The following is a 13,819-nucleotide window of genomic DNA, read 5'->3' as shown; positions in this document are numbered from 1 at the left end:
AATGCACACAATGGGTCAGCTAGCACTCTTCATCTCCAACTCAAAAACCTTTAACCATTCCCTAGAGTCTGAAGTTCACATTTTTTACATCTGATAAGGCCCCTACAGTCAGACCTAAACCTATTTTTATAACTCCTGAAGCCAAACACAGATCTTCAACTATAAACTAAATCACGGTAACAAACGCTTATACTGGTTTTGCTATGTCATCTATAAGACTTACAGATATTAGATTAGAGTTACCACAGTGATCCTCATGTTTACGTAAAAATTACCTTAATATGACAGCCTTCCAGGGAAGTATACAGAATAAATGAGTTGAAGATCAGGTTTTAAATACCTAATTCAAGATCACACCAATGTAAACACTCCAACTTGACCTCTAAATATAGGGCTCTTTCTCCCATGTCACACAACTAGCTTTTTTTTTTTTAAATTAAAGGTTGTCAGACTACTATACTACTCTGCAGAACTACCACAATTACTACACAGAAACTTCAAATTAATCATGTACTTCTTTATGACTTTTACCAATGGTTATTTTGAAGTAATATTAAAAGCTATTATTTAGCTTCTAACAAGGATATTACATTACAAATTCTTTGAGGTGAGGGCATATTTCTATATCTGTCCCTTTATATGCTTGCAAAAACTATCTGGTGATTTAGTATTAAGTAAAGTTATAGCCAATTCTACTTTTCTATGGTATTGGAGGAGAGGGAGGAAATGGCAGTCTCTGAACTATCTCTTCACCAATTGGACACAACACTCCCTCCTATGCACATTCTCCTTCAAAAAACAAAATCCTTAATAACCTTGTTAATGAGCGGGATTTCAGTGCATCTTTCCCTTACTCTCTCATATTTTCTGGTATATCACTTCCAATAAGAAATACTAAAAGATGGGTAGCTAAAAAGCAAGACAGAAAAAAAACCAAAGTTCTGAACAAGCAGGAATTAGCTCATGTCTTCCTGCTGGGGCATCATCTTCAGGAATACCACATCCACCTTTACAGAAAAGCTAAGCATTGGTCTTTCAAGGATACGCAGTCAAAACTGCAGTTTTGCAAAGGAAGAATGCGGGGATGTTGTAGTGTTCAAACATCAACTCTGTCAGTTTCTCTCTCTTGGCTCTGGTGTTCCACTGGATAAGAAGAAAAAAGAAAAGCAAGTCATTTGTTGTTTAAAAACTAAACTGTTGATTTATGTCAAGATTCATCACAGCACTATATTAACAAATATGTAAAATGTTAAAAATAGAATAAAATACCATGGCAAATAATCTTCATAATAACAATTTTATAAAATTTAATTCATTTCAATAGATATGAAATGAAATAGATTTAATAAATATAAATTAGAATTTGGTTATTATTTAGTAAGAAGTAAAATTATTTGCTGCAATGAATTCCAGAAATTACCAAGTTTTCAATTAAGGGAATTATGATTGCTATAAACACAAAGTATTACTAAATCTTAAGAGTGAATCTAGTCTAGGCCAGGTAGCTCAGCTGGTTTGAGCATCGTCCTGAGACACCAAGGTTGTGGGTTCAATCCCCAGTCAGGCCACATACAATAATCAACCAATGAATGCATCAATCAGTGGAACAGCAAATCAATGTTTCTTTCTCTCTTCCTCTCTCTCAAAAATGAAATTAAAAACATTTTTTTAAAAAGAGTGAATCTAGTCATCATAATCCTAAGTATGAATTTTACACCACCAAATTCTCCCACTTATACCTGCTACTCATAAGAGAAACCAGAAGTTAACTATAATAACAGTAGATTGATAATTTATTATTTCACAAGAGGCTTCAGTCTACCAATTTGCAGCCCTCATTCAACATCTCTCCCAGACACCTGAGTATAAAAGCAGCTATGTACTGCACTTGTGGCACAAGGGACAATTCATAAACCAAAATGGGAAGCAGCCCAAGGATTCTACTGTTAAGTAAATCCCTGGAAAAAATAGATAAATAACCACCGGAACTCATTGCGGTGCTCTGATATTATTCTGTGAATATTTTATTTATGAAATAAAAGTTATAGTATTATTTAAAAATTAATCCCTCTTCCCCTAATTTTCAAACACCAAAATACAAATTTCTAAGCTTCCGTAAAGCCCAAAAATTTTTTTTTCAAATGAATGGTCCAGCGGGGAGAGGAAACATTAGAAAGGCAAGTCTTGTCCTTACCGGTGCTTCTGACATGAGGACAGGATGCAGGCTGGGCTCTGATTTGACGTGCATCTTGTAGGTGTGATCCAAAATAGCCTGGAAACTATCCCAGTCCTCAACTAGAATATAAAATCAATGCCTTGAAAACACTGCTTAGTTGGAGATCAATACAGCATCTTTGGAGAGATTTTTTTCTAAGATTTACCATTAAATACTTTAATACACAGAACCTACTTATTCTACAGCTCTACTTCCTAACATAGTCCTTTAAATAGACATCATCTTTGCTTTTACATTAGAAACTTTTTGCTTGTTTGTTGATATATATTGGCAAAAATATTGCTTTGTGGGATATCTGAAATTTTACTGCCTATGTTTTCTTCTAGGACTTTTATGGTACTGACTTATGTTTAGGCCTTTTATCCATTTTGAGTTTGTTCTCGTGTATGGTATACATTGGTGGTCTAGTTTCATTTTTTTGCATGTACTAGTCTAGTTCTCCCAACACCATTTATTGAAGAGGCTATTTTTACTCTATTGCATGCTTGTGCCCCATCTGTCAAATATTAATTGACCATAGAGACATGGGTTTATTTCTGGGCTCTCTATTCTGTTCCATTGATCTGTGTGTCTGTTCTTACAACAGTACCAGGCTGTTTTGATTACAGTGGCCTTGTAGTATAGTTTGATATCAGGTATTGTGATCCCTCCTAATTTGTTCTTCTTTCTGAAGACTGCTGAGACTTTGGGGTCTTTTTTCAATCCATATAAATTCTGGAAATACTTGTTCTAGATCTGTGAAATATGCTATTGGCATTTTAGTAGGATTGTACTGAATCTATAGATTGCTTTGGGTAGTTGGATATTTTAATGATGTTAATTCTTCCAATCCATGAACACGGTAAATGCTTCCATTTATTTGTATCTTCCTTGATTTCTTTCTTCAGTGTTCTATAGTTTTCCAAGTACAGGTCTTTTACCTCCTTGGTTAAATTTATTCCTAGGTACTTCATTTTTCTTGTTGTTATAGTAAATGGGATGGATATTTTCCTAGTTTCTCTTTCTAATAGTTCATTGTTGGTGTACAAAAATGCCCTAGATTTCTGAATGTTGACTTTGTATCCCACTACTTTGCTAAATTCACTTATTAGGTCAACTGGTTTTTTTGTGGAGAATTATAACATTTTCTATGTACACTATCATGTCATCTGCTGATAATGACAGTTCTACTTCCTCCTTCCCAATTTGGATGCTGTTTATTTCTTTTTCTTGTCTGATCGCTGTGGCTACAACTTCTAGTACTATGCTGAATAAGAATGGTGAAAGCAGACTCCCTTATCTTGTTCCTGATCTTAAAGGAAAAGCTTTTAGTTTTGCCCATTGAGTATGATGTTGGTAGTGGGTTTTTTATAAATACAAAACAAGTTTTCACAAGGAACCCCATCTTTAACCCTGTTCTCCTATTTCAAACTGTTCCAGAGTAATATAGTGCAGTTCTATATATTGAGATCTTTTTCATCTGCTTACAACAATCATTGGCACCTTTTTTCAATCACTTTGAACTCATAATAAATTCATTTACTTGCTGTGCAGAAAAGAGTTAACACAGCAGTCCTGAGAAAGACCTGCTACAAGGCTGACCCTTGGTAGGCATCTGGGGATTTGACTGGTGAACAGTTTCCTGCACTGACATAAAACTCCCTACGTGGTAAGAGTAGCTCATTGTGCCTAAATAGTTTGTACAAAGAATGAGCCTTATGATGAAAACCTTCTTTCCTTCTGGGAGGCTAGGATTTTGGTATTTGCTAGGCACAGGATACCTACATGGCCATCTCCCAATAAGAAGCCTAGTGGACAACACACATATGGTTATAACTCAGTGCTGGAGGAATTAAGCACATCCTGTACAACTACACTGTGTGAAGACTCCTGGAAGTCTGTACTGCTTTCCTCTGGACTACACTCCATGTCCCCTTTTTCCCCTTACTGATTTTGTTTGTATCATTTCAGCGCAATAATCAGAGCCTTCAGTACAACTATACACTGAGTCCTGTAGTCCTTCTAGTCAAGAACTGAATTTCAGGTATTAGCAACTTAGATATTAGCAACTCACTTAGCTTTTAAGACCACAGAACTTGTTTCATGCCTTCTAGTCCTACCTCAATGCATGGTACTCTTAACTCAGTCATCCCAATAAAAAATCTAAGAAACTTTCCCAATCCTTGTTTTCACCAATCCAATCAATCACTTTAAAAACCTACTGCTTCTGGATTATCTCTGAAAGCCACCTCAGGATCACCACCATCAGTGTTACGATTTAAATACTCACTCCTCCACTGAACTCCTAACTCTTTTAACTAAACCTCTTGTCTATAGTACCTTCCTCCAGTCTAGACTACATATTGCTCTTAGAATGATTTTTCCAGCTGGCAAACATGAACATTTCACACCTCTTGTTTTAAATTTCTTTGGGGTTACCCTTATTACCAGCTTAATACACCCCTGGCATGGGTTATGAGTCCTTTTATGATTGCTCTTGGCCTACCTTCCTTGCATCTGGCCATAAGGCACTCAATGTGCAACATGTGTACATGTTGCAGCCATATGTACAATTGATGACATTTCTAAACATGTAAGGTCCTTCCACAACTCCATCTCTTCACACATGCTGGCTGCTCTGCTTTACCTGTTCTTGTCGGTCTGGCCAATTCTTATTCACTGATCAAGATTCAGTACAAAACTTCCCTCCTTTGTGAAAACCATCACTGACACCCAATGACAGAATTAATGCCATTCCTCCCTAATCCTACTGATTATCAGACATAGCTATATAGCACTTACCCCACATTTTTGTATATATACATCTATGCCTCCTACCTATGAGTTTCTTCAGGAAAAGAAATGTGTTTTATGCATCTTTGTATTCTCAGTATCTGGTGCATCAGTTTGCAGAATGAAAAAAAATTACTGATGTTCAACTCACAGGAGGCTGTTATTTCACATCTAACACATGCCCTGTGTTTATAATCAATTATGTAGGAAAACAAAACCATACCCATCCCGTTTTTCAGTGGTGAAATGGCCTCCATATTCTCCCTGGGAACACGCAGGGCATTAGTATCTATGTAATAGGTGGGACCACCTTGTTTGCCTTTATCACCATCTATTTCCATCAACGTGCTTCCATCATCTCTCTCTAACACCATGCCAATAGCGGTGGGGAAATCCACCTGTAAGAGTCAAAAACATGACATGCTAGTGTTAGCTGCTTTTATCAAGGACTCCTGTTTCTCCCCAAACTAATGTCTTTTATCATATTTGAGCCAGTATTTCTGCAGGAATTTAATTCTACATGAATGGCCCTTACAGAGCCCATTAACTCTAACATTACACTTACCTTGGGACAGTCCTCACCAGCATAACCAGCTCTCACAGTATAGGATCCAATGTCAAAAACAAGGGCTCCAACTTCATCTGAAGAGATGAGAAAAGAATTAATATTAAAAACTTACCAGTAGCATATGGAAATTTTAAAAGTACTTAAGATGCTCAAAATGAACATGCTCAAAATGAGAATGTACATGAAAGCTCTATAAATATTAAACCAGGTGTTACATTCATACTATTACTACCTTGAACCTAGCTTTATTTTAAATGCACCTTAAACTAAAGATTCATTTAATTAAAATACAATGTCATAAGCCCTGGCTGGCATAGCTCAATGGATTGAGCTCGGGCTGCGAACCAAAGTGTCGCAGGTTTGATTCCCAGTCAGGGTACATGCCTGGGTTGCAGGCCATGACCCCCAGCAACCCCACATTGATGTCTCTCTCTCTCTCTCTTTCTCTCTCCCTTCCCTCTCTAAAAATAAAATAGAATCTTTAAAAAATATATAATGTCATACACAGTATATCAGAAATTCAATTAGGAAAGAGATACAAAACTAAAATTGGGTAATTTGAGGAGAGTTTACTTAAGGGACTATTTACAAAAATATAGGGCACAAAACAGTATAATAAGAAAAACGGTATGGTACCCTAGGACTTACAATATCAGAGATCTGTCAGCACTCTTTGAATTGAAGAAATGGAGAAGAAACTTAGTTCAGAACCCAGAGAGTTGTATGTTTGGAGGGCTACCTGACAGGAGCCGTGACCTTCACTGAAGGGGTGGCTGGCTCCTAGAAAAAGGAACCAGGCTAATAAACATGCCAACCTTTCTATCTCCCCTCCCCTTGGGCTAGGGTGTTCTCATAATTTCTCATCCAAATTGGGCTACTTCTGAATGTGAAAGGGGCCTGTATTAATTAATAATTGTACCAGGACAAGAATCACAAAGCAGGAAGTATGGGTACCCTACCATTGGCCACAGCAGAGGTCAAGGGAGCCCACTGATTTAATCTACATGGGCCAGTGTTCAAGGGCACAGAGAGGGTGGAAATGTGTGGTGGGTGGGTCTCGAGGGGCAAAGGGAAGATATCTAGTATACTTTAGTATGATTTTTTCATACATCAGGAAAATAATATTCCATCCAATTAGAGTATAAACTCAGCGAAATCCCAAGTAGGACTCTGAAGAATGAGATAAGGTGTATTAATATAGGCCAAGGAAAAATCATTAAAATGAAGGTATCATCAAAGCTTGCATGTTTTAAAAACATTTTAGGACATAAAGTTTAATGCTAAGGGAGAAGGCTAGTATTTTTTACATTCAAATTCAGAGAACAGCCTCTAATTACACTTTATAATTACTTCAGCTGAAACAGTATGCCTCCTTAAATAAAGCACTTGGATTTTCCAGGCACTGATTTTTCAAAGAAGGATTTTTTCATTAAAAATAATAAAGAATACTATTTACTCCCAATAAATTAGCTAAAATTAATAAGTCTGATAAGAGCAAGTGTTGTCAAAGATGTAGAGAAAGAAGATATTCTGGTTTCTCTTCAGATCATATAAATCTTTTGCCTTTTACTAAAGATGTAGAGATAGAGGTGCTTTTATACCTCTCCTAGTATAAGCTGTAAATTGGTATGAACACTATGGACAATTTGCTCATAACTACTAAAGTTGAAAATATGCATTCACAGAAATCACACATACCTTCTTTGGAGAAACTCTCACATATATTGTAAAAAGACACCTACCAGAATGTTCACTAGGTGTGTGACCTTGGGTGATATTTTCTAACTTCTCCACTTCACTTCCCTATCTCATAGGATGGTATAATGATTAAATGTGTTAAATGTTTTAATGCAGGGTTGTCAAGCTCATTTTCACTGGGTGCCACATCAGCCTCTCGGTTGCCTTCAAAGAACTGAATGTAATTTTAAGGCTGTATAAATGTAACGACTCCTTCACTAGGGGCAAGGAGCTCTATATTCGGCCCTTTGAAGGCAACCATGAGGCTGATGTGGCCCATGGTGAAAATGAGTTTGATGCCTGTTTTAAGGGATGTAAGTACTCAGAATAGTTCCTACATATAACGAGCACTGTCAGTGGCAGCTGCTAAGATAATTAGTATTGTCACACTGCTTGCCATGGGAAAAGATAGAAATTATCTAATGGTCTCTCAGCAGGGAAACAGATAAATTACAGTGTATTCATATATTGAAATACTATATACCAGGTAAATGAATGATCTAGACCTACATGTGTCAACATGGATAAATCCAAAAGTATCAGCTTAAAAAGTTAGTGTATATATATACACACACATATACAAGTAAGTGTATATATATATAATACTTGTGTATATATGTATATGGTGTGTGTTTGTATATATAGCTATATTCATATTATTATGATACTATTTAATTCATTATGGATACATACATACTCGTTAAAAGCATAAAAATATGCATAGGGTCTGAGAATGTTACATACCTCCAGTGTAGTGTTTATCTCTAAAGAGAGAGAGAGAACTCTACATCAGTAATATTTTACTTCTTAAAATATCTGAGGCAAATATGGTAAAATATTGCATCTATTAAAACTAAATAGTCAGTATGAAAGTATCACATATAAACCTACATATAAATTTTATTTTTTAGTATGTTTGAACTATTTCAAAAATTTAAAAAATGAAACTTAAAAATAAAAAAGGACTCATGGACATAGACAACAGTGTGGTAACTGTGGAGGAGAGGGGGTATAAAGCGGATAAATGGTAATGGAAAAAATACAATAAAAATACATTTAAAAAGAAAAATCAATTATTATACTACAAATATTCACAGTTGAGAGATGACATCTTTACAGAATAATGATCTTGTTTTTATTTAAATAAAGACTACCTATTTTTATTTTTAATTTGAAAGAAAATTTCTGTTTTGGTATATATTCCCAAAGAAATTAACCATTCTCTATAAAATATTCTGATCCAAATTACTTTGTCTGAAAGTAAGGGTCCTTAAAAGCAGAACAATGCATCTGATTTCACTGCAGCATGTAAACTCAAGTACAAATCCTAAGTTTACCAGTGAACATAAATTAGTAAACTTTATTACTGATTAACTAGAATGTCAGGTAAACAAATATTCTAACTAGCCCTGACTGGTGTTGCTCAGTGGATTGAATGCCAGCCTGAAACCAAAGGGTCGCCAGTTCAATGGGCCAGTCAGGGCACATTCCTGGGTTGAAGGCCAGGTCCCCAGTAGGGGGCGTGTGAGAGGCAACCACACACTGAGGCTCCTCTCTCCCTCTTTCTCCCTCCTTTCCCCTCTCCAAAAATAAAAAAAAATAAAATAACCTCCCACCCTGAATTATACATTATTCCTAAAGCTTTAGATCAGTGTCCAAACTGGTCAAAAGTTATTTTGGGAATGAGAGAGCTGTACATTAAAAAATTTAAACTACAAAGATTTTTTTTTTAAATCTTCATCCAAGGACATACTTATTGATTCTATAAGAGAGGAGAAGGGAGGTAGAGAAGGAAGAAACATCAATCGGTTGCAACCCAGGCATGTGTCCTGACTGAGAAATGAACTCGTGAGCTTTCAGTTTGCTGGATAGTGCCCAACAAACTGAGCCACACTGGCCACAGCAAAAGATCTTTTTAATAAACATGCAAGTTAAAAATACAATCTACAATTACACAAAATTTAGGTGAGGGGTTTGGTTGCTTTTCACAGTAAACCCTTTGGAAAATGTGACCCACTATAAATACTGGCCATACAGTGTTAGCTCAAACACAAAATCATTTCCTTACTTTTGTGAATTTTAAATGCTTTTTATGTGAAATAGGTTAAGACCTATTTACATAGCAAATGAAAAAGATTATCCTGAATAACCAATCCATACATGAATATGCAGTTATATATTTGAAAAATGATTTATAGAAAAACAACCAAAAAACCTCTTTTAAATGGTAGTGGTTTTTACTGAAATGCCTTTCTTCATCCAGAAGAGTCTTGTTCCCCATTTACTAAGAAGTTATATAACTTTGGGCTGTTTCTTCAACAAGGTGGGGACAGTACTACCAACTTCTATGGTTGTTACGGATTAACTGAGTTAATGAAGGTATTAAATGCAATGAATGAGAAACATCTGGAGCAGGTCTTGGTACACAGTGTACACTCAATGTTAGCTGCGGACATAACCGTATCCATTTCTACCTTACTCCATGGTTGTGAGGAATTAATTGATTCCTTGTAAGGAAATACTCTATGAACAGCCTCTAGGTCCTTGGATCAGTGAACCTGAAGGTCAAAATAGTCAACAGCCTCCAGGACACAAAGACACACAGATCCAGTTCCCTGTCAGGACTGCATCTTCAGACAAGGCAGAGGTAAATCATGAAGATCTGCTCGGCTTTCTCCACAGTAAAATGGGAGGCTACTGACATTCTCATCTGAGAGATCAGAACCAAGAATGAAATAGGGAAGGAGGGGTAAAGGTCAGCCTACCACCTCAAAAGAGACTCGAGCTGCTCTCAAAAACCTAAGCAACTTTGAAAACATTATTTTTATCCCCTGCCAATAAAATGCCATCCTCTTCAGGGACAGCAACCTTACTAGACACAATGAAAAAGAGCAACACTTTGGTTCTGGCTCCTTGTTCTCCAACTCATCAAACAGAAACACAAAACAAGAATCATACACACCTGTGTTCCCTCTAGGTCTCTTGCAAAAACAAAGGCTCTGACTCAGTAGATTTACAGTGGGGCCTGGCAGTCTGCAATCCTAAAAAGCTGGCAGGGGATGCTGAACTGTTGCTCCATGGACTACACTTTGAGAGCAAGTGCAGCATTATATCATTTAATCATCACAACCACCCCAGTGGCCAGTGTGGGGAGGAACAAACTTTCCCTCACCCTAACGGTTCTTTTGGTGGTCTAATAATCAAGTAGACAGGACACAGATTAGCAGGAGAAATTTTAATAGTTTAATACATAGATATGTATAGGAACCTTGCAGACACAAGAGTCAGAGACCCCCACATGCACCAGGGGTTCAGAGACAGAAAGGTGTATCTAGGTCTGTAAGACATTCTGAGCTAGGGCTGAGATAATGCACCTCGGGGGCTTAGAAGGGTCACTGCAGGATGATAACAACAGCAGGTGTTTAGTATGAGGGGGAACCCTAAAAACAGAATTTTTAAAAAAGTGTATATTTACCCTTACATGTTTAAACTTCAGTCACCTTCCAAGTACCCTCCATTTAATGTACTAAACCTAATGGTGACTTTTTTCCACTGCTCAAGACAATTTTTGAACTCGACTTTGATGCCTTTAAGTGTTTCTGCTGTTGTTTGTTTCACCTCTTCCACAAGGCAAAACGTTTCCCTTTGGGGACTTTTTTCATGGGGGGAAGACACAAAAAGTCTTTTAAGGCCAGATCAGGTGAACAGGGAGGCTGGAACACAGGGGTCATGCTGTTTTTGGTCAAAAACTGAACACTCAGTGTGATGTGGGCAGGCGCACTCCCAAATCACCCATCATGAAATGGGCAAATGTGGTGAGAGTAAAAAACAAAACAAAACTACTCACTGAATCCAAATGCAGCCTCTCACAACAATGCCAGCTGGTATACTGATAATGAGGGGGGACGGACCTATAGTACAAGGGCCCACTCTCCAGAAGATAATTCTGGGTTTCTTTTGGTCACCTCTCCTGAATGAAAGTTTGCTGTGCCAAAAAGGTTGGTCAAAAAGAGATGATTGCTGATAGTCTCTTGTTACGGCCAAGGTCCCTGATTCCAGTCCCTAATTCTTCTGGGTAGTTAAAGGGAGGGGAACAAGTTTCTCTTGAGCCTGAAGCTAAAACTGACATTAGCTCGAAATAAGCCGCATACTACTGAGCCACGTCTTCGGGAGTCTGCTTCTGAACCCCCACACTAGGAACTACCACTTCACAACCCTGGATTGGTTAAAGTGAAGTCACCCGCCCAAGGCCAAAGCGCCCCAGGAACAGTGAGGCTGGTGTTACTGCTCAGGTCCCTGGAACTCGCTGGCTCCGGTTTCTTTCCTCCATACCACAGCCTAGCCAAGCAAAGCGTCCGTAAATCACAGGCGTTCCGAAATCAATCCCGAGCACTGCCACGCAGGAGTAACTTGGAGAATCCACGGTCGACCAACAGGCAGGAGCTGCTGAAGAGTGCGCGGCAGCGCGAGCACTGAGCGCGGAGGGGAGTACTCGTCCAGAGTGGCGGCCACGCCGGCCATCCCACCCACCTCCCGCGCTCGCTGAGCTTTCTACCCGATGCTGCGGAAACCCGGCGTCCACGCTCGCAAACCGCAGGGAACTCCCAAGTTTAAACTCGCGCGCACACCCCCAATCAGCCGAGGTATGAAGACACTGGAGAGAGGCGACCATGGACTGGTGGTTCCGGCGGGGGCTCGGCGGGCCGACCCCTGGTTGGAGCTTCACTCCCTGCCTCGATGGATCCAGGTTCAGTCCCAGCCGCAAAGCCGGCCAGCTCCTCCGGGGACAGAGGCTGGAAGGGGCCGCAGACGGCGGAGACTACGGGAGCCAGAGGCGCTGGGCGGGGATGGGGCGGGGAGTAGGGAGTCCAGACACGGGGAGACCGGAAGGGACCGCCACTGAGGGGAGGAGTGAGGATGACTGTGGCGGGGGTTGCAAACCCCACACTGAATTTCGCGCTCACTCACCTCCTCCGTACACACCGCCGCTCATGGCTGCTTGTGGGCGGGGTTCCTACGCTGAAGGCTACCGGGAAGCGTGACGGCAAGGACAGCGACTGTGGGTCCAGACCAGCTGTAGCCTCTGACCCCCCCAACTTCTACCGCCACCCCACTCAGGCAACAAAGCGGGGACCCGCACACCCGGTGCGCAACCACACTTGCTGCCTTCTCTTTTCAGCCAATCGGGAGAGGTCCGCCTATTTTACAGCCAATCATAACTGGGTTCTGGGGCATCCTGCCGCGGCCCTGTCGTATTAGCCAATCGAGGACAGCCATCGGGGCGGGGCGAGGGAAAAGCAACAAAATGAAGGACGGAATTGGCCCGTCAAGCTGGGGACACAGTGGCGGCACAAGCGGCAGACGAAAGGGGAAACTGTTGGGGCTGGTCCGAGAGGGTTGCGGGGCGAAGGTGGGGCCTGTCGTGGGAACCCGCTAGAGCAAAGTAAATTTCTGGAAATTGAAAGTGTCTTCACGTGGTGATTGCCGGTTTGGGAGTGTGGTGAAGGCAAAGGGGTATTTTTTTTTAATTAAATGTATTTCAACTAACTTATGTTGAAGTAATGAAAATGTGCTCCACTTTGGGGTAGGGGAATCAATAAATCAGAGAAACCGATAGTATTCTGTAATTTCTAAAATGGTTATAAGTAATTAAATGAAGACAGTGACAAATTTAGGTAGCACGTTAATACTTTATCATTATCATCATCATCATCATCATTATTGCCCTTACTAGGGATCGAACTGGCCATCTTTTGCTTTGCACGACGACCCCCTACCAACTGAGCCACACAGGCAGGGCTATTTATTTTTTAAAATTTAAAAAAATTTTCAATCGCATAAAAATTACACTTTTAAATTGTCATCCATCTCTTTTATGCTGTGAGACAGGTAAGAACAATGTAATCAGTTCTCATCCAAGTGAGTATCTGATCATAAATACATCTTAGATACGTCTTAGTCCTCTGTTCTGCCAGCACAGTTGGGATCTCCATTGTCCCTTCCCTGGATTATTGTAACAACTTGTTGCTTTGCTTCTTGGGGACACTGCAGGCACCTTGATCTTTGAAAACACCTAATTCTGTGACAGCACTCCAACTCAAACCCTCAAGATCAGTAGTATATCCTTGTAGTTGATAGCAGTTCTTAGGTTGATTCATCTGGAGTTTAGGCATACAGGGGCTGCTCTTAACCTGAAGAATGATGAAATAAAGCCCCCTTACTCTCAGTGCCAGCAGTGTGGCAGAAAGTGATTGATAGCAGGGTGGGGGACAAGGCTAGTGAGTAAACTCCCACAGCTTGACAGCATAATTACCATATATCTGATTATTTAGGAAACCCCCACTAACCCAATGTGATAATGCAGAGGTGAGCTATCTATGGGCCAAATCCAACCTGCTTTCTGTTTTTGTATGGCCTGTTAGCTAAGAATGAGTATTTCATTTCTCAATCACTTTTTTAAAATGCTTTTAAGAATAATATTTTGTGATGTGAAAATTTTATGAAAT

The 13,819-nt window shown here is 39.5% G+C and overlaps 1 protein-coding gene across 1 annotated transcript in view; it reads right to left on the bottom strand.

The window, feature by feature from the left end:
• Positions 1–12,466, bottom strand: part of LOC114490795 (actin-like protein 6A) — a 29,796-nt gene extending 17,330 nt beyond the window's left edge. The window contains exons 1-5 of the mRNA XM_028504850.2: positions 12,282–12,466; positions 5,574–5,650; positions 5,232–5,406; positions 2,195–2,295; positions 1,046–1,143 (exon numbers count right to left, since the gene is read on the bottom strand). Of these exons, the coding sequence (XP_028360651.1) occupies positions 1,046–1,143; positions 2,195–2,295; positions 5,232–5,406; positions 5,574–5,650; positions 12,282–12,306 (476 nt within the window). The 5' untranslated portion in view covers positions 12,307–12,466. The remainder of the gene's footprint in view (positions 1–1,045; positions 1,144–2,194; positions 2,296–5,231; positions 5,407–5,573; positions 5,651–12,281) is intronic.
• Positions 12,467–13,819: the final 1,353 nt, after the last annotated feature.

Source organism: Phyllostomus discolor, chromosome 2 (assembly GCF_004126475.2).
Source record: "Phyllostomus discolor isolate MPI-MPIP mPhyDis1 chromosome 2, mPhyDis1.pri.v3, whole genome shotgun sequence".
Taxonomy (NCBI): Eukaryota; Metazoa; Chordata; class Mammalia; order Chiroptera; family Phyllostomidae; genus Phyllostomus; species Phyllostomus discolor.
Note: the sequence above shows the minus strand (reverse complement) of the source record. Positions and strands in the feature narration are given on the sequence as shown.